Here is a 21,560-nt window from a genome sequence, read left to right as displayed (position 1 = left end):
CAAATTCCTATTCTTGGTATCACCTCCCTCTCCCCTTACTCCCAGCCTCCAAGAAAAAAAGAAAAGACCACCAGATTGTCCATGCCCTTGTTGCCAAGTGCAAAGAACTTGGAACCTTTCCCCCCCTTTTTTTAACTTTTTAGTAAATGATCATGTCTTTACCTGAAATTCAGTTAGAGATGAGTGAGGGAGAAGAGAGCAGTTGCTGTGGCAGGACCAGGCAGTTTCAACATTGAGCAAGGCATCTCTCATAATTTGTTGCTGTTGAATCAATTTTCCAGACATGTCTCAATCTTTCTGACCCCATTTGGGTTTTTTTGAGTAATGATACTGGATTGGTTTGCCATTTCCTTCTCCAGCTCATTTTATAGATGAGGAAACTGAGGTAAATAGGGTTAGGTCACTTGTCCAGGGTCATACATATAATAAATGTCTTGAGATCAGATTTGAACTAGGGAAGAGGAGGCTCCCTAACTCCAGGCCTTGTATTCCATTCATTGTGCTAACTAGCTGCCTGCTTCTCATATTATCGAGGTGGAAATTGGTATAATAAGCTCTGAGAATCCATAGCCTCCCAGCACCTTGAATGTCAAAAAGAACCAATCCAAAACTATATCCTCCTCTCTCAAACCCAAAACACACATACTAGCCCATGGGACCCTATGGCCCTAATTTCTCTTCTTGTTCCTCACCTTTGCACACGAATGGGTATGGGAAAAGGGAGAGAGATCTTACATCTTCTAAGACAGGCTTTAAGAGATCTTCAGGAAAGAAAATTGGGCCAGGACTTAGGAGAACTTGGACTCTATCCCCAGGTCTGCCACCAACCAAAGATGCAACCTCAGACAAGCCCTTGATCTGAGCCTCAGTTTCCCCAAATGTAAAATGTGTGGGGCTTGATGAGAGTCTGTAAAATCTCTTCTGACTCTGTCTATAATTTTGATCCTTCTTATGAATAAAGGAACTAGGAATAAGAAGAGACAGCTTGTATCCTTGAAATAAAGTAACCTGTGGCCAATTGTAGTCTTAGGCAGTGTGGGCAGTGTTTGCCTTTTGTAAAATCTCAAGGTGCAACTGAAAGACAGTAGGGGAAAGGAGAGAGTTACCAGGAGGTATCTGGAGATTTGGGGTCCTATAGGCATTCTGCCTTCAAGTCTTGCCATGCCTTGGGCAAATGAGCTCACTCCTTTGGATCTCAGGTTCTGCACTTAGGAAAATTCACAGGCTCAGAGAGAGAGCTGGAAGGAACTTCAGAGGCTTGACTAATGGAACCCCCTCATTTTACAGATGAGGACCCAGGTCAGATACCACATTTCTGCCCATATCTGGGCTAAAACCATAACTCAGCTACTTAATGCCTGTGTGACCATTGGCAACCCATCTGACCTCCTTAAGGCTCAGTCTTCCCTGCCATAAAATAAGAGAGAAGGAATGAAGAAAAAAGGAAAAGAAGAAAGGAAGGAAAAGTGAAACTCAAAATGAAGTACAAGAGGCTTAGTGAATGAACTATGATAGAGATGAACCCTGTGGAAAGACAATCTTGGAGACCTTAATCAGGGACACTATTAATGGTCTAAACCAGATCAAGTGATGCATGTGTGACACCATCTAAATAAACTGAAAACATTGTGATAAAAATGAAGGAAAGAAGGACAAGAGGAAGGAAGGAAGGGAGGAATGAAGGAGGAAGGAAGGAAGTCCTTGCTTTCAAGGGAGATTAAAAGGAGAGGAGTGAAGAGGAAGGAGAGATATTTCAGGTAAAGCAATTCTTAGAGATGATTGTGTGTTCCAGGGGAAGGAAGCCTCAGGCACAGAGTGGAGTTCCAGGATGAGATAGCATAGTTTGGAAGTCTGGGAGCCACGAGGCAGATAGGATGGAATGAAGGCTATCCTGAGTCTCCTCGTGGGCTTCCAGGAGCCTGACAGAAGGGCATTTCAGATTGAGCAGGCCAATGGGGGAGTTGGATATTCCTGAGTGAGGAATCCCCAGGCACTGAGGGAAATTCCAGGATGAGACATCATGGTTCTGAAGTATGGGAATCAGACTTGGAATAGTCCCTATCTCTTAGGATTATTAGCTATTGTACATGTAGAAAACCTTAAAGCAGTATTAGAAATGTCAGTTGTTAATCCTCAGCACAATTAACATTAGTGGTAGGAAGTAAAATATATCCAATTAAAAACAGTTAACCCTAGGCAAGTTCTTTAACCTGGTTGAGCCTTAGTTTTCTCATCTGAAAAAAAAATGTTTTCATTTAGAAAAAAAAAGGGACTCACATAGAGGGTTAGTGTAGTGTAACAGGAAGAGCTCAGGGCTTGGATTTGGGAAATCTGGGTTCAAATTCTGTTGGACACTTAACTGGCTGCATGGTCACTAGAGAGCCACTAACCCTTTAGTTGCTTTGTCTTCTGTAGGGGACGAGAACACTTGACTTACCCAGTCCTCTGGGCTGTCGTGAGAGTTTCACTTTGTAAACCTTCCCATCCATCTCGACCAATGTGGATTGCTCTTCTTTGCTCTAAGGGAGTAGCAAGCCTATTGTTCTTTGGTTTTCAAAGACATTTTTATTAGTGGTAATAGTATGCTTTTATCTCTTGATGTATATTTATGTTCAAAAGAATAGCAAGCATTATTTCAGGAAGCAAATTAGTAGATTTCTTTCAGATTTACTAGAAAATCAGTCTCAGAGCAGAGCAAAGAGGATATAGTGGATAGGCTGATTCTGCTTGTAAATATGCCATGTTTCAGGACACTTGTGTTTTAAATTAATAAAAATACACACTCTTGAGATAACTAGGTGGCTCAGTGGATTGAGAGCTAGGCCTGGAGATGAGAGGTCCTGGATTCAAATTTCAACTCAGATACTTCCTAGCTGTGTGATCCTGGGCAAGTCCTAGCCCCAGTTATCAAGTCCTTACTGCTCTTCTGCCTCAGAACTGATACTTAGTATGAATTCTAAGACAGAAGGCAAGTGTTAAAAAAAAATAAAGTACACACTTATCAATCTGGTATTTAAAGCCTCCATAATATGACTCCCACCTTTTGCTCCAGTCCTTTTTCTTATTACAGTAGGACCTTGTTTTACTTGACCAAATGTTCTAAAACCCTTCACATAAGTTGAAAATCACATATAATAGTTTAGAATTTAAGAAGCATTTCATATGCAAACTCAGGCACTTTACAACTTCTTTTAGGCTTATCAGAACTACCAGCATCATTGCTCTCCTACATTGGAGCCATCTTTAATAACTAAATAGTGTTAATGAAACAAAGAGAAGCACTGCTCTGCTGGGACATGACTTGTAACAAGAGAGAAATCCAGACAAACACTGATATGGGGAGCCAATGCTTGGTGCAAAATCATGCAATGACTTGCACTAACACTTTTCAGAGCAGAGAATGAGCACGATTAGGCAAAATTCTAGGAGACTTTATGCCACTTGGGAAAATGGTGTGGATTTAATGCATAATTAAAAGTTGTTACTTTACAGATTTTTTTTACTTTCATTTTTTTCAACTGCTAGTTGCACCTTGCCTGAATTTACATGTGTTGAGTTTGCATAAAATGAGATCCTACTATATTTCTTTTCCAGGCAAACTTGCCATATAGCTGTTCCCTTTCCTTGACATTCCATCTTCCTCTTGTACGTGACTTTGCACAGATAATTTTCCATATCTGGGATGCATCTGCCTCTTTACTCTGTCTTATAGAATTCTTGTCACCCTTTAAAACTGAGGTGCCATCTCCTATATTTAGCCTTTCCTTATAATTCTTTCTTGTCCCACTTCCTAATTGTTGGCACTCTCCATCTTGAAATCACCTTATATTTACTCATCTCTGGTTGTCTCCTACCCAATAGAATGTAAGCCCCTTGGGGGCAGGCAAGGGATGATTCATTTTTCCCCCTCTGTGCCAGCACCAATGCCTTGCACATTTGTAAGTAAGTTCTTACTAATTCTTCATTGAATTGATAGTGGATTACAGCAAGGTTAAATACTGATTATTTTTCTTTATGCCCTGGTTTAATTATCTCTTTGGATTTTTGACAAATGAGCAAATAAAAGCATCTTAGAGGAAAGAGCAAATCATTCTAAGGCTGGGCTTCATGAGCCAGGTAGGTAGAATGCTATTAAGCATTGACAAAGGGGCACTCCTGATCGAAGAGATTTTGAGTGTTTACTTTCTCAGGACTCACTTTCTCTATTCCTTGGCAGTCTGGCTTCTGAACCCAATAGTCTCCTGAAGCTAGCCTCTCAAAGGTTCCCATTGACATCCTATTGTTAAATTCCATCGCCTTTTAAATCCCAGCCTTTCTATCCTTTGGGCAGCATTTTGCACTGTTGACAACCCCTTCCTTCTGTAGAGTCTCTCTTCTTTCTGAGATTTCATGTTCTCTTCTCCCAATCTTTCTCATCCCTTCTGTCTCTCTCTGGTTGTGCACCTGATATCCTACCATTACCACTTCTTCCTCAACATCCTAATGCTGAGCTTATACTCTTTCCCACTAATCTAATAGCTCTTCATCTTTTTTTTTTGTGCCCTGAGCCCCTCAGGAGGGGAGGAGTGGGCTTCATGGACTCTGCAGTTGTGGTTGGTCACTGCGTCCACCAGACTTCTTAAATCTTTCAGAGCAGTTTGCCTTTGCAGCCTGTTGTTCTTGTATAGTTGATGCATATTCCTTTGGGTTCCAGTCCTTTGCTTCAACAGAAAGATGGTATTTCTTTTTTAAAATTTTAATTAATTTAATTAGTTAATTTAGAACATTATTCCTTGGTTATGAGAGTTATATTATTTCCCTCCCTCCTCTCCCCCCACCCTTCCCGCAGCCAATGCGCAATTTCACTGGGTATTACATGTGTCCTTGATCAGAACCTATTTCCATGTTGTTGGTGTTTGCATTAGGATGTTCATTTAGAGTTTACATCCCCAGCCATTGTCCCCTCGACCCATGTAATTAAGCAGTTGTTTTTCTTCTGTGTTTCTACTCCCACAGTTTTTCCTCTGGACGTGGATAGTGTTCTTTCTTGTAGATCCCTCTGGGTTGTTTATGATCATTGCATTGCCACTAATGGAGAAGATTGCACCACAGTGTTTCAGTCTCTGTACAATGTTCTCCTGGCTCTGCTCTTCTCACTCTGCATCAGTTCCTGGAGGTTGTTCCAGTCTCCATGGAATTCCTCCACTTTATTATTCCTTTTAGCACAATAGTATTCCATCACCAACATATGCCACAACTTGTTCGGCCATTCCCCAATTGATGGGCATCCCCTCGTTTTCCAATTTTTTGCCACCCCAAAGAGCGCAGCTATGAATATTCTTGTACAAGTCTTTTTCCTTATTATCTCTTTGGGATACAAACCCAGCAGTGGTATGGCTGAATCAAAGGGCAGACAGACTTTTAGTGCCCGTTGGGCATAGTTCCCGATTACCCTCCAGAATGGTTGGATCAATTCACAACTCTACCAGCAATGCAATTAATGTCCTTGTTTTGCCACATCACCTCCAGCATTCATTACTTTGCTTTGCTGTCATATTAACCAATCTGCTAGATGTGAGGTGATACCTCAGAGTTGTTTTGATTTGCAAAAGATGGTATTTCTTAAAACCTACCCAGTTGGGGCAGTTGGGTGGCTCAGTGGATTGAGAGCCAGGAAATCCTGGGTTCAAATCTGGCCTCAGACACTTCTTAGCTGTGTGACCCTGAGCAAATTCCTCAACCCCCACTGCCACTCTTGTGCCTTGGAACCAAATATACATGATTGATTCTGAGATGGAAAGTAAAGGTTTTAAAACAAACAAACAAAACCCCTACACACTTACAAGACTGATTTTTCTTCCTATTTCATCTGGTTCCTTACCTTTGACTGACGGTCTAGCCCCCAAGGGACTGATTCTAGAGCTCTGGGATTTGATATCATTTGGATTGGGAAACCTTACTTTAAACTCTCTTCCAACTTTAACTGTTCTGTGATCCGGGGAAGATGCCCTAAGCTTCCCTGGCATCCTAAAGTTGTATAGGCATTGATGAGACAGCTGCATGCATCGTGGACTGGTGAAACCTTCTTACCCCTTCTCAGAGTAACATTTCTAAATTTATAAAATGTAATACATAGGATTACCTAGGAAGCCAACTATATTGGAATATGGTTATATATTATATATCTATATCCATATATATATATGGATATCTGAAAGGCAGTCTGATTTAACCCTTTTAATTTACAGATAAGTAAACTGAGACCCAAATGGAGCTAGTTAAACTGAGGCTCTAAAGGGAGTTAGTTAAGTGATTTCCCCAAGGTCACATAAATTCATAAAGAAAGAATTGATACTAGATGAGTGTCTGCAAATGAAAATCTTATAGTAGGAACTTACTCTGGAAGCAATTCAAGAGTTGGTGGAATAGTAGCACCAAAGAATAGGTCCAGAGTTTGACGTCTAGACAGGGAAATTGAAAGATAGTGGTCATATGACATAGACACTGAAGGGACTTTGTGGAAATAGCTTCTTGTTATTGTTATCATCTGCCTTTTGACAGGGATTTGGCCTGACTATATTTGTATAATTTTGATTCTTGACTGAAAAAAATTAAGCTTTCAAGAAACAGTTAAGTTTTGTCAGCTGATTAGTTCTTTGACCACGGGCAAGTTATTTAACCTGATTCCATTGTCTCCTCTGTAAAACAGGGATGATTGCAATAGTAGTAGCTACTTCAGAGGGTGGTCGTGAGCTTCAAATGAGATAATGTGTGTAAAGGTGTTTAAACATCTTCATGTGTCATATAAAGTCAGTTGCTGCCTTCATTGCTGTTATAAATGTAAAACTTGGAAGGTAAAAAGATCCAAAGAAATGCTTTTATCTGGAAAAAGAACAATAAAATTATAGTCCAAAAAATGATAAATTAAGTGATAATATCCACCTTGATTTTTCTTCTCTCTTCTAGGCACTTTTGAGAATGATTGGCGATGCTAGTGATAGTCATTTCTTTGAACCTTATGGTCATTGTTAGGTAAAAGAGACAATTGGTCTGGAACCCTGAAACAGAGTCAGACTTCTGTATCTTTTTCTCTCCATCCTCCCCACCTTCTTGGTCCCTGAACACAAAGAGGGGTTTATCCCTTGTGTTTTCTGTTATCTTTGCTGTTGGGAGCTGTTGGTAATGGTCTGAAGAAATGGGAACTAGCCATGTGTACCAGTGCTTCTTGCCCCTTTTCTAGTCTTTGTTCTACGAATTAACCTGCCAGCTGAAGTATTTAGAAGTCTAGCTCCCCCCCCCCCTCCTCCACCTTCCAAATCCAGACATAAATTCAACAAACATTTATTTTGTACCTACTGTGTATGGTTCATAGTCTAGTCATTTATTGGTCCTGCTCATCCCTAACCATTTACACACACACCCATCACACCCCAGCTACTCTTCTGCACTGTCACCAGTTAGCCCTAAGCCAGTGAGGAAGTCCAGGATGTTGTAGCTTATCCAAGATGTCCTTTGTGACATGCCAAAAGGCTCTGATGCAAGAGTTTGGGAAATTATTAGCCAATTAAGAAGGGGTGGGGAAAGGGGGTAGGGGAAGAATTTGGAAGCATTGTGGAGGAGATGATGATTAATTCTATGTAATGTAAAAAGAAGAGGTTTTAGTTAAAATTCCCAAAGGCTAAGATCAATTGAAATTGCCCTGAAAATGATACCTCTTCCAAGAAGACTTCCTTGATTAATTCCCTCCTAAATGAAATTCCTATAAATTATTCACCCAGCATCAAGTTCCGTAAATGAACACATAATATTAAAATTTGTTTACTATAATGAGTATTTAGGTTCCAGTTAGAAGACTTGTTTACAAATCCTGCCTCTGTTTTTTACTACTAATGAGAATGTTGGGCAAGCCTTCACTTATTATAGTTCAAGTTTCTTTATCTATAAAATGAAGCAGTATAGCATACAGAATAACCACAGTTCAGATCCTGTCTTGGATACTTTTTTCCCTGTGACGCTGGTCAAGACATTTAATCCCTGTTTGCCTCAGATTCTCCTCTGTAAAATGGGGATAATAATAGTGGTTGTGAGATACTGTATGTAGAGTGCTTTGCAAAGCTTAAAGCACTCTGTAAATGCTAGGTATTATTATTAATTATGATGTGCCCCAAACTGATACTAATAATAGCTTTATAGTTTGCAAAACACTTCTAGAAGCCTATCAAGAACCTTGTTAGCTGGGTAGGTAGATATTCCATTTAACAGTATTCCAATGAATAAGGAAACAAACTCAGAAGGACAGTGATTTATAATAATCTGGCGATGATTCTAAGCCTTGAGCTGTTGGACCATGCGGTGATGGACACTGAATGCTGTGAGAGATGAAAGAAAGGGGAGGTGAAAAAACAAAAACAAAACAGAGAGGCTGGGAGGAGGGTTTGAAGAAGGAAGTGGCTGGTAATCGCTTATTTTCCTTTATGTAAAGTATGATGGACAATAGAGCAGGGCAGTAGGAATCCCTGGCTCTGCAGCTTTTTAATGGGGTGACCTTAGACAAGTTGCTTATCTGACTTTGGCTTTCTCCTCTGTGAAACGGGAATAATAATAAGAGCCATGCCCCAGTCTCATAGGGATGAAGCTCTAGTGGATGGATGGAGCCTATTGGCAAGCTTTAAGGAGTGATATGTGCCAGTCCCATGTAGATGATTTCTGTTCGTAGGGCAGAGTAGGCTCTTAGAAAGCAGTTTTGAATAATGCCCAGCAATGGATGCAAATAGATCCTCCATCAGTAACTTTATTGATGATGGAGAGGAGGAGGGAGTGGGAGGAAGCTCTTTTTTCTTGGCTCTGGTCCCCATGTGTGCTCGTTTCCTTCTGGCTGTGCCCTGGCTCCTGGGGCCACTGCCACTTTTCCCAGTAGCTCATGCCTAGTCTGGCTTCAGAGTGGACAATTGTCACAGAGGTCTTTAATTCACTGCTGCCAGCAGAAGCAAGCGTCCAGAAGAGCTAATCTGTTGCCTCAAAATGGATGCTTTGTGTAATGTGGGTGCCAGTCTGTGGGAAAGACAAGGAACTAGGGCTCCCTTCTGTCCTGGGGGGGTCTCCTCCATTTGAGTGGGAGCACAGTGTCTACATTCTACAGGAGTGCTCGGTCCCATGCCACTGAAAAAGAACCCTTCAGCATCCTTAAACAGCATTTACGAAGTCTACCCCTTCCCTTCCCCCACCAACTTCAAACTCTTTAGACTGGGAATCACCACAAAGAGTTAATGAAACACCATGTCTGACGCTTAAATGAAAGCCCAGGGCCAATGTCAAATGATACATTCTGAGAGCCTGCCCTGAACTCTGAACTTGGGGTATTTGCTTAAGGAAAGAGAAAATCTCATTTTAATGAGAATTACCAGTGGCTGCAGGGCTCTTTCTTCCTGTGATAGCTATGCTTACAGTTTGACTGTTGGGATTCTCTGGTTTTTCTGCCAAAGATGTGGACATTTCTGATTTCTCAATGCAGAGAGTATAGTAACATATTTGGCATACATTCCCTAGGAAACTGGGTCCTGGAGGGAAGTGTACAAAAGCTGTTCCCTTCAGAGGGCCTCTCTCCCCCCCCTTCCGTTTTCCTCTCCTAAAACGTTTGGCCCGAGGAGCCCGCTTCTCTGGGATGGTGTGAATGGACCGGCTCCCGGCCAGTTCCCGAGTCCCAGCTTTCCAGGTGGTATGAGAGTGAGGCTATCTCTTGGGCGCCTGGGTAACTTGCTTACCTTTGAATGACTTCAGGCTTGGTAGTGCTGAAGCGTTGCTTTTAATTAGCAAACTTTATTTTTAACCAGAGGGGAGCAGACTTTTATCTCCCAGGCAGGATGTGTGTGGTTTGGGTCTGACATCCATGGAAGCACATGATGCTTGGTAAGCGCTGGAGCCTTGGTTATGATTCATTGGGGAGAAACATGGAAAACAATGTCTGTTTTTGAGTCCTGGGAACTGGGAAAATGAACCAGCGATGTGAGCAATGTATAATTTCGCTAAAATTAACCTAGGAGTTCTTGAGCTGACTTTCCTTCTGGGTGTTGTGTCCTTCTCTTATTGGCCATCAAGCCATTGTGGCTTTGTTCTTTGTCTTCAGCTCACGCGGTTGGCTCTCCCCTTCCCCCAGTCATGAAAAAGCCTATTCTGGCATTCAGCAATTCCATAGTGTTTAGCAGACTCCCAGGTATGCTTTTATTGCTGTCCAATGTACTTCCCAAACCTGACACTGGCAGAGTCTGGTCACCAAGTTTCCTGAATTTACTTCCTGATCATAGAAAGTTCATCTCTGGAAACAGGCTACTAACACAGCATGACTTTAGCTAGATGATTTTGGGGGGGGGGATTTATTTCCTCATTTGTACAAGTACAGCAGGGGCTCAGTTACCTGGTTGGTAAGATCCCTTCCAGCTCCAGGATTCCCATCGATCCAAGTTTCTACCAAGGGGGCCACTGCACAGAGAAAAAGTGTATTTTCATAGGAAAAACAGTTTGCTCTTTCTTTCCAAAATGACTCTGGGCGTTCATCAAAGTGGATGCGTGCAGTGCCAGGGAAGCATGTGTACTCACATGGGCCCTTCCCACATCAATGGATTTTGTTTTAGAGTAAATACTATAGTATAGTAGATGCTGATTTATCTCACATTCTGTCAGTCCGCCCACTATTCACAGGCACTTTTGCACATCTGCTCAGCATTGATGTTTATGATGAGACCCTCAGTGTCTCAGAGAAGCATCCTGACAAGCCTTCTGGACCATCAAAGAAAGATTAAATGCTCGCCACATATTTTCAGGATTAAATAAATTTTTTAATGTTCATATTCTTTGAAAGTGCCAGTATAGGGGGCATTAACGCTTATTAACAAGAGTATTAGGTTAATTGGAAATTTCTATTCCCAACCATATGCCCATACAGTTTAGATTCAACTGAGGCCAGAGGAGGGGAAATGAGTTGCCAAAGCTGCATAAGCAGTCAGGGTTTAAACTCAATCCTCTGCCCTTGGGTCCAATACTCATTTGAAAATACCCAAGATTAGCTAGCCCATGACTCCAGAGTACTGGGAGTTATTTCTAGGGACTGATCGTATAAGAAACGCCAGTCTGTAGTTAACACCAGCCCTCTTCCCCTCCTCCCAGACTTCCTAATCCAATTCTGTGTTAGCCAGAGAATAAAGAGAAAACAACATCAATAGCAGTGGTATATCTAGGTGTCAATGTGTAAGAAATGAGATTTTGCTTATGTGTGGGTGCTCCTGCTTGGGTTCTCATGGTTTATTTACCAAGAGATCCTAGGCCATGGAAATAGTATAAAAAAACGAATAGATCAATCTTGAGAAAACAATATTCTGTAGCACCTTGCGTTTTGCAAAATACTTTATGCATATTAACTCATTCAGTCTGTACAACAACCCTGTGAAAATCCCCATTTTACAGATGAGGAAACAAGAGAGAACTATGTAGCTAGTAAGTGTCTGAGGTGGGCTTTGAACTTAGTTTCTCTCTTTCTCCAAGACCCATACCACCCAGCTGCCTCTCCTTCCACATGGAGGAAGAGGTGATATTTGGGTATTTTCAGAGTAACCTTTTGTTCAAGACCCACTTTAAGTCATCCTTATTCCACGAAGCCTTCTCTGACTATGCCATTTGTGATAGCTCTTCGGTATTCCTATGACCCCTAAAGTGCAGATCATATACCTCTGTACTAAATTAGATATAGCCTTGTCGTCCTCTGCTGATTTATTGTGCTGGTCGTGACTTACCTGGTAGGTGACTGGTGGAGAAACAAGGACCACTGAACCATAAGGAGGAAGCCGGCAGCTCCATGTTGACTTAGAAAACCACATATCGGCATTATCTATGTTCTGGTGTATTTTTATTTATTTAGTTAAATATTTTCCAGTTACATTGGATCTATCCTCCTCATGTTTGACATCTCTGTGTTAGATTGTAAGCTGCTTAAGAGAAAAGCTCTACGACTTCACATTTTTTCTGTATCCCCACACTGATCTTCTTCTTGTCTGAATTCCTAGAGTACATATATACATACAGAGACAGACAGATACTATCTAATGATGACTGAATTATATCATCTTGGGTTTTGTTTTTTGGGCATGTATTAATCTTCTCTTTCTAATTGGGTACTGTGTTAAGCATTTTTTACAGATATTCTTTCATTTGATCTTTGCAACCCTGTGAAAGAGGTGCTTTTGTTATCCTCATTTTACAGATGAGGAAACCGAGGCAAGCCGAGATTAAGTGACATGCCCACTCTCACACAGCTAGTGTCTCTGGGGTCAAATTTGAACTCTGGTCTTCCTACAAGCCCAGCACTCTGTGCACTATGGTGCCACCTAGCTGAAGAATGAAGCATTCTTTAAAAAAAAAAAAACAGCCCATGTAGGAATTTGTTTTGGAGACTATGCTTATTTGTTACAATGGTTTGTTTTCCTTTTATTCCTTACCAATGGGAGAGAAATATAGTGTCTTGTTAATTTAAAAAATTAATTAGGACAATAGAAATATAAATAAGACATTTCATTATTGATTAGAGAAGTACAAATCAAAAAAAAAGCTCCGAGGTATCTTCTCACACCTATCAGATTGGCAAAAATAATAAAAGGCAAAAAGTAAAAAAGAAAATGACAACTGTAAGGGGACACTCATACACTGTTGGTGGAACTGTGAATTGATCCAACCATTCTGGAGAGTAATCCAGAATTATGCCCAAAGAGTTATAAAATGGTCTTAGACCTTTAGATCCTTAGGTCCAGCAATACCACTATTAAGTTTATTTTCTAAGGTGACCAGGGAAAAAGGAAAAGAACATGTACTAAAATATGTATAGCAGCTCTTTTTGTGATAGCAAAGAATTGGAAAATGAGGGGATGGCCATCAGTTGGGGAATGGCTGAACAAGTTGTGGCATATGATTTTGATGGAGTGCTACTGCACCATAAGAAATGAACAGGTTAATGTAAAAAAAATATGGAAAGACCTACATGAAATAATATGAGTGAAATGAGCAGAACCAAGAGAACATCATATACAGTAACAGAAATATTGTTTAAAGAATGACTTCCAGAGAAAGATCTGATAAATGCAATAAATAAGTCAAATGATGCTTTCTCTTGTGTGGGGAAGGAAGAAAGGGAGGGAGATCCCTGGTAATTTTAATGTAACAAGCAAGTCAATTAAAAAAGGGTAAAGATTTCCATAAAAATAATTAAACCAACAAAAAAGTCTAGGTTTTGAATGACTGATCACCTGCGTTTCCTCTTCAGAGTCCAACAACAACAGACTAGAAAGGTGGTAACCCCAGATGCCATTGTGCGCATGCCTTTTAGTATCATGACTTTTTGTAAGTGCCAAGTATTGACCTTCATGTATCCATGTTTCCTTACCAGAAGCAAGAATGGGGATTGCCGGAAAGAACACCGGGAGAGAAGCCGCAGTCCCATTGAACGTGCTGTGGCTCCCACCATGAGTCTGCATGGCAATCACATGTATGCCTCCATCCCCAGCATCACCATGGAGCAACCTCTTGCACTGACCAAAAACAGCATGGATGCCAGCAGGACAGTTGGCATCTCCCCAACATTGACTCCTGTGGAACGCCAGCAGGTATGTCACCGAATGTGTTTAGTAGCATTCTTCTGAGGAGGCCCTGAGCTTCCCTAGACTGTCTAGGATCTTTCCAAAGCCTTCCAATGGAGGTATTCTCTGGGATGTCTGTAGACTTGGGCTTTGCTTTCTGTTTAGGATGGTGTACATAGTCTTCAAGTGACAAGGTAGAGATCAGACAAGGGGCATGTTAGGAAGAAGGGTCAGATGGATGTATGGTTAGGGGTTAATTAGACAGACTTAAAATTAAGGTAACTCAGATTGTGCTGCTTTGGTGGTTGGGGAAATGGGGTAACCAGAAGCCCTTTACATGTAAAACCACTGTTTAGGCATGGCTGCTAGTTTACCTGGTAACTTGAGCCATTTTCCTTGGCTTCTTTGAAGCCTCAGTTTCCTCATTTGTACAATGATGGGATGGCATCATCCAAGCAATTTCTTTAGTTCTAAACGTCTGCTTGGACCTACATTTCTGAGATGAAAGCAGGAGAGAAGGGAAGCCTTCAGGAATTTGTTCTTCAGAGGTTGTTGTGCACAGTATGGAAGCATCTTAGCCTTGGGAGGGGCTGTCCAGTCTTTGGTTTTCATGACCATAGACGAGCCTGATATGGTGGCAGATACAAAGAGAGAGAAGATGTGTCTGCTTATGTTGAGTATGCAGCAGGCAGGGGAGGGCAGTGTCCTTCCCTGTGCTGGCTCTCCAATCTCCCAGCATTTTTATTAAGGACCTTCCGAGGCTGGGCACCACGTGAGGCGTGGGGTAAAGCTTGTCCACTCCTGCTTGAGGTGGGAGATGGTAGCCAAGAGTTCAGAACTGACGTGTGTGCTCAGCATTTTGCTGGAATGGTTTTTCCTTTTCCTTGTTAAAAAGCACACACTCAAACCAGCTATGCTACAAATGGTCCTCACTTGGACAAGCTTTGGCTGCCTCAACAGTGCTATCCAACCTAATGGCAGGGCTGCCATTTTTACAGTCAGCTTTTCCCTCCTGCACAACTTTGGCTCATTGATGACTGAAAAGGAAAAGTCCCTGGTGTCCCGTGTTAGTGGAACCGCCCATTCTAGACTAGTTGCCAGCCCTGCCCCAATTATGCTGTTCTCCTCTAGGCGTTTTTCCTAGCCTGCATCCCCCTGACCTTCAGCCCTTTCATTGTTCATCTATTTCCAGGGACTTGCTTTGGTTTCATTTATTTGACTACGTATTTCCTATGACTGTTTGGCCCAAGTGGAAATTTAGCAAGAAGTGATATAGGCACAGGGAAAATACAAGAGAGAAATAGCTTTGTGGCTCCCCGTCACTGGGTCAGGGAGGACAGGCTGTGCTGAAGGAGGGCCCAAAGGGGCCAACAACAAACAACTCCCTCTACAGCGTGGAAATGTGACTGATGAAACAAACTGGCATGGGCAAATTGCTTGAACCCTAAGATAGAAGTGGATTATGGAAGGTGACGTAGGTACATTGTGTCCTTATGAATAGCAGCTACGGAAACGTATGTTGGACCTAGTGAAAATGTGCAAGGAGTCTCAGGATGGGGTGCTTTGAAGGCACCAATAATGAAGATGAGGCTGAATAAAGTACATTTTTGAAAAATGTAACAGCAGGAGACTCCACTCCTTGCTGGGGTTTTTTAAGGCTGCCTAGGTTAGCCGTCCATGCAGAGAAACTGCCTGAGGTGAAAAAACTGGATTAGAAGCCACCAGATCCTTGTGATCATGGGCCATTGACTTTGAGCTTCTGTTCCCTTATCTGCAAAAGGAGGTTGGACTAGGTCATCCTAGAATGGAAGATTATTAGAGCTGATCCTTGAGGGCCCCTTGGATTTATTTTCTAGTCTGATCTCCCTTTCCCTACACTTCCCACCCCCTCACCTCCCTTTTAGCATTTTCAGATTCCAAATGGGACATGTTTTCAGTGGTGGTGGGAATGTGAAGTATATGCATGCATGTGTATATGTGCACAAGCTTGCCAGGGTTCCCCATGGACTATCTCGTTTTTTCCTGCCAAGCCAGGAGAATGTCATAGGGTTGGAAGGTCATTGGAGAGGATTGCTAGGCTGTACCCCACAGAGAGAAGACTGGAGAATGCCATGAGAAGTTAGGTTATTCTCAGCTCTCTGGGCTTTTGGAGGAAGAGGTTTCATAAATAGGAAGACCCAAATTTTTTTTAAGAATATGAACAATTCAGACAGTAAATTAGGTTATAAGAGCGCAGAGTTACCTCAGATGTTGGGTTAGCTGTGAGCAGCAGTGGTTTCTTTCTTTTTCTGGCCAAGGCCCCATTTTGTATTCTACAAAATATCAATCTCTCCTGAGCCCACAAGAAAAGAAAGATGGCACAGCCTCTGAATGAATGTAGATTAGAAGTTGGGAGAGTTACGTTCAAGTCCACAAACAATTCAGACACTCCATCCCAATGAGATTTGTGTTGATCCGTCCATACTCAGTCCTTTGACTTCTTTTTGATGTATCCTTGGGGAAGCAACTATGTCTTATTTTCTTCTCCTTTAAAACGAGGTGGTTGGAGTAGATGATCTCCAAAGGCCCTTCTGCCTCTAAAGCTATGACCCCACCATGAACATTGCCTAATGCAGTGTAATTGTGCACACACCCACTACATCCATGGGTACCCAGGAGCTTGGAATGATGCTATCATTGGAGTTTGGTGGGATGTACAGGCACCTTTGACATGTGTGATATGTTTTATCAAAGTCAGCTAAGGGATGACTCTCTGTATATCCAAAGCCCATTCCAGGCTGACTCCAATTTTTCTTGGGTGACACACAAATGTAACTACAAGGGCCTTTGCAGCAGGGATTTCTTTCAGAGACTTTTAGACTGGAGGCTCTCTGTATTCCTCCCACCACATAGAACCCCTCCCACAAAAGGCTCCATGGAAATTTGTGCACGTCTTCAGGGGGTAATTGTGACCACAGGAGAAATTTTGACTTGGCCAGGTTACATTAACGTGGAGGACTTCCTGATAGAGGAAAAATGGCTCAGAAGGGATTCATATTTTGTAGAATCCAAAATGGTAGCCAAGGACAGAAAAGAGAAGAAGGCTATCCCCTGGCTAGGCCCTCCATAAATCGCAGCCTTCTTCCTTAACTGCCCAGATTCTTCTCTAAACCTGCCCACCCTGGATTTGTTCAGCCTGAGGTTTCAGACTCTGAGGTTTTAGCTGAGGAATAGAAAACTACTAAAAAAAAGTCTGTTTTCAAACTGTTATAGCAGACAATACTATTCTTTGGCTTTGTAAAGTGGTGGATGGGTCACAGGAAGGAGAATGCTAATAACTAGTCAGTTTAACTCAACAAACAGTGATTAAGAGTTTAGTGCACCGGCCTGGGGACTGAGCCTACCCTCTGGAAGGGTCGGTGATGGTAGCTAGCACTTATATGGTACTTTGAGGTTTGCAAAGTGCTTTACAGACATTGGTTTAGTTTATCCTCATAGATACCCTGGGAGGTGGGTGCAATTATTATCTCCATTTTATATATGAGGAAACTGAGGCTTAGGAAGGCCAGGGAACTTGCCCTGGATCACAGAGCTAGTAAGTGTTTGAGAGCCAGTATTTGAACTCGTCTTCCCTGACTCCACGTTCAGCACTCCGGCCATGGTGCCTCCTTCTTGCCTTTGGAGATCCAAAGTCAAATCAACCTCTTCTCTCTTCATTCCTTATGAAGTACATCATGCCTCAAGCTTGGATGGAACGGAGTTCATTTCAGGTGGCTCCTTTTGAGGGGAGGAGGGACAGCTAGTTGCCAGCATTTTTGCCAATGAACTAACTTTTTTTCCTCTCTTGCTCTGCATCTTTAGAACCGCCCCTCAGTTATCACCTGTGCCTCTGCAAGCAACCGTAACTGCAACCTCTCCCACTGCCCCATTGCCCACAGTGGGTGCGTCTCATCTACACCAGCAAACTACAGGCGGCCCCCAAGCAGTAAGTGAACTCTGCTCTTTCCCCTTCACTTGGGGGCAGTGGGTGGGGAACAGTAACAGAGCAGGGGGAAACCCTGTTGGTTCAGAAAGTGCTATTTACCTAGTTTCTAAATGATACCTCTGAAAAAAGGTTTTAAAAATTCTATAGTCACCACACCACCCCTTTGTTGTGGAAGAGATGACTAAGAAACCGCCTTTGTTGTTCATCACCAGCACTGATTTACTTCATGCTTTTCATATTTCTAGTCCCAAAACGATTTTATTGATATTTTGTTTCGACACAACCGACACTTCCCAACGAACTTTCCCACAAAATACATCCGCTGTGAACCACTGTGGAACACTGCCTAATCCGGGGACTGGGAATGAGACTTGGGAAACTACACAACTTTCAGTAGAAAGGATCTTGCTTTAATCTAAGGAGTGGGATCAACACGGTGTCCTGTTCTACATAGATGTTTTTGCCAGCAGATTTGCATTGGGTACATCCATTGTACATGGCCTTAGTAAGCTTCCAGGCTAATTGGAGAACTGGGATAATTAGTAAATGACCAATAATAGTAAATAACGAGGTGTTGAGCTGTGTGGAGTACAGGAACAAGTACTGTGAATCGCCCAGGGAAAGAGGTGTGGGAGGGAAATGAGGGATGGTGGAGGAGGGAGACAAGAGAAGTCTCTGCCCTCTGAAATGTTAGAATCTAATCCAGGCAGGCAACATCAGCCCACCGGAGGTGGAATGTTTAAGTGCCAGATGAAGGATAAACAGCCTTAGAAGTTCAAGGGGCCAGGATTCCCTGTGAGCTGGGCTAGTCAAGGATGGAAAATTCTAGCCCTTTTATTGCATATTTGGTTCCCCCCTCTGGGAAGATTTGGGATATTACCTGAGAGTCTTTGACTTTCTAGTAGGCAGGTGAAGCCCAAAGTTGTTCCTTAAATGACGTATGGAGGAGATGCAGGTTGGGGGGCATGGGGTGCGGTGTGGGCAGGGTTCTCAACATGTGCTGCCTGCCCTTCCTTCTAGCTACCACTGCATGCGACCCTGTGGTGGAAGAGCACTTCCGTCGGAGCCTCGGCAAGAACTACAAGGAACCGGAGCCCGTGGCAAACTCTGTGTCCATCACGGGGTCGGTGGACGACCACTTTGCCAAAGCACTGGGCGACACATGGTTGCAGATCAAGGCTGCCAAGGATGGGGCGTCCAGCAGTCCCGAGTCCGCTTCCAGGAGAGGGCAGCCGCCCAGCCCTTCTTCCCACATGGTCAATCACAATCACTCCCCCTCTGTTGTCTCCTGAAGAGAGGACCACCATCGCCTCCTCTCCTGGAGAACAAGTGAATCTGCATGGTTTGCCTGAGCTTTGAACAGTCGATGCTTAAATGGAAAATAGTGTGGGGATGGGGGTAGGGGACGGGTGGGGGTGGGGAAAGGTTAGTTTGCAACGTCTTTTTTTTTTTTGTACTTGCTTGGTATTTGTACAAGGGTGCCCTCAAACATGATAGCAGGAACTACGTGTGAAACATCCGTATAATGTAGCATCCTTACTTCCTGCCTCAGTTACCAAAGAAACCTCTGATGCAGGTCTGCTGACCCTCTGAAAGGAACCGAAATCTGCAATGCGCACGCGCGGCTTGCTTGCTTGCTCACTGAAAGCCATGATGACAGGTGGTTGACCCAAAATGCTTTGTGCTTTCAATTAGCTTCTCGAGACTAGACTTGTGGTTGCTCCCATTGCTTTCTTCGTTCAGTCATTTTGTATGTATATACTTGAAAAGAACTGTCATGTATGATTTGCACTATTGGAGGAGGACTAGTTGCCTGGCAACTTTAGGCAAGATGCTAGTATTCTGAGGGCAAACTGCTGAAAACAAGGGTTTAAGAACGACGTTTCTGTCCATTGGTGTGTGTATTCTCGCTCTCGCTCTTTTTTTTCCCCAACAAAACCGCTTGGAAGAGGAAGTCTCATACAGGTTATAGGTCTTTCTCTCTAGTTTTCAGGTGCTTGGTGCTTGCAACTGGACTGCATTACTCGACCGAACACGGGCATTTTAGTTTTTCTAAACACTGCAGTTTGTTAGACTAGAGCTGAGGTTGGAGGGTTCAATAGTGCTTTAAAAGATGCATGTTTTATGGAAAAAAATAGCTGGTATCTATTAATGTATAGACAGTTTTAAAACCATAATACTTACTAGCTTCTGTTCAGAATTAGTTTATTTTTGTCAGTTACAGTCCTAGATATACTCACTGCTGGTACAGTTGTACTCGAAGATTTTTGTATTTGGTATTCACTTTACTCACAGCTGGCTCTGGAGGGAATTCCCAGACGGCCCTCCTGAGCAGAGCGCTTCGGTAGATGATCATCCCGGGTTGGCCCAGGGCCGTCGTCATCAATTTTTGCGCAGCGTTCTGTGTTTTCGACAGATTTGCTTCCTGAGGCTTCAGGATTTGTCCTCAAACTCCCCTAGATGCAGAAACTGCTCCCTTCCAACTCTTGGCTGAACAACAGATTAAGGACAATCTGTGAAGCGATGTTTTTTGTGCTTACTCGTAAGCCTGGGCCAAGGCAATGTACATTCCTCCATTAGAAGACTTTATACAGTTATTACTGCATTTATTCTCATTTGCTATATTAATAGCTACTAACTAGAAATTAGGGAAAGAGGAAAGCATGGCAAACACCACGGCTGTGGAAGTGACAGCAGCTTCTCTTTATTTTTCTTATTAAATGACACCCCTGGCCCTCACCCCCCCCCCCCTTCCCTTTTGTCACCTTCCCCTTCCCCGTACGACATTCCAGCCTCCCCCCAGTGCGGTTCCATCAGGAGCCTTGGATCCTGGGTCACCTGGCCAGACCCGGGGCACTCTAGGAAATTGCTGCTGAGTTGTATGGTGACGGCACAACTCGTGACCTCGCATTGGGGCCATCGTCACTTGTTTTCAGTTGGAGGAGCTTGAAGTGGAGCTGTTAAATTTGGAAAGGGTGCAGGGCGGGATGAAAAGCGGCTCGGCTCTCCCTTGCATTCCTAGGGAGGGTGGCTGGTGCCGAGGTGGCGTTGCTGTTGTTATCGCTGGTTTTGTTTTTGAGGGAGTGTCTCTCTCTGCACCCCAACTCCCCTCGTCCCCCCACCGCCCCACTTCCCGTACATTTCACTACCGTCTTTCTGGTAGTCGATGCTTCCTTGCTTTGGCATTCAGGCCCCTACTCTCTGTAGGAAAACCATTGAGAACACTTTTTTTTATATAGGGAACTTTAAGACCATCATTACGCTGTGCGTAAAGAATGTACAGAGAAATTTGTAGGTATTTTTTGAGGAACAATTAATTTGTTAATGATATGTAGCTATTTAATTTTTCCCTTTCCTATTGTAATCATTCATTTTTTTGTTTGTTTGGAGAAAAAAGTTGATCTTTTTTTGTTTTAGAGTTGTCTGTGATAACAGTCAAAGTGCAGGAACACAGTTATTCTATGAGAACACCGCATCTGCATTAATAGCCACTAGTTTATCGCTACAGGCTACTGAGTGTTGTAACAGGAAAATACTAACACTGTAGATGGATTCTGTGGACAGTGTGACTCCCAATGACATTTCTGGAACAACAACGTGGTGAAGACCAGGAAAGCAAACAGTGTCAATAAGAGCTGGGTCCCTGGGGCGATGACTTATCTGCGATAGGTCACGACAGAGGTGGGATGGGACAGATTGAATGGGATAGGACAAGCCCTGGCCCAAATGCTCTGACTGAGCAGCGTGGGGAGAGGGGAACCAAACATTTCACGGGGAAGGAATGAGCTCCCTGATCTAAAAAAAGCACAGTGAAGTTTCTTCACCAAGCTGAGCTATCTGCAGTTCATTCTGGACCATTCTCTCCATGTTTGTAAATCTGTAATATACCATTCTCTGTGGCCTGTTTCACCTGAATGAAGAAGAAAAAAAAAGGTTTGGCAGGCCATCTTTTTTTGTACTTAAAAGTAGCCTTAAAGAACAATAAAGTGCTCTTAAAACCA

General features: G+C 42.8%; 1 protein-coding gene across 5 annotated transcripts in view; it reads left to right on the top strand.

Annotated features, from left to right (window-relative positions):
• The window catches only part of VGLL4 (vestigial like family member 4), a 184,396-nt gene extending 162,836 nt beyond the window's left edge, over positions 1-21,560 (top strand). For all 5 annotated transcript variants that reach the window (XM_056804667.1, XM_007500239.3, XM_007500236.3 and 2 more), the window contains 3 exons: positions 13,406-13,622; positions 17,436-17,559; positions 18,580-21,560. In XM_056804667.1, the coding sequence (XP_056660645.1) occupies positions 13,406-13,622; positions 17,436-17,559; positions 18,580-18,851 (613 nt within the window). In that variant the 3' untranslated portion in view covers positions 18,852-21,560. The remainder of the gene's footprint in view (positions 1-13,405; positions 13,623-17,435; positions 17,560-18,579) is intronic.

The sequence above is a fragment of the Monodelphis domestica genome, chromosome 7 (genome assembly GCF_027887165.1).
Source record: "Monodelphis domestica isolate mMonDom1 chromosome 7, mMonDom1.pri, whole genome shotgun sequence".
NCBI classification, from domain to species: domain Eukaryota; kingdom Metazoa; phylum Chordata; class Mammalia; order Didelphimorphia; family Didelphidae; genus Monodelphis; species Monodelphis domestica.
This window is presented reverse-complemented; position numbering and strand designations above follow the sequence as displayed.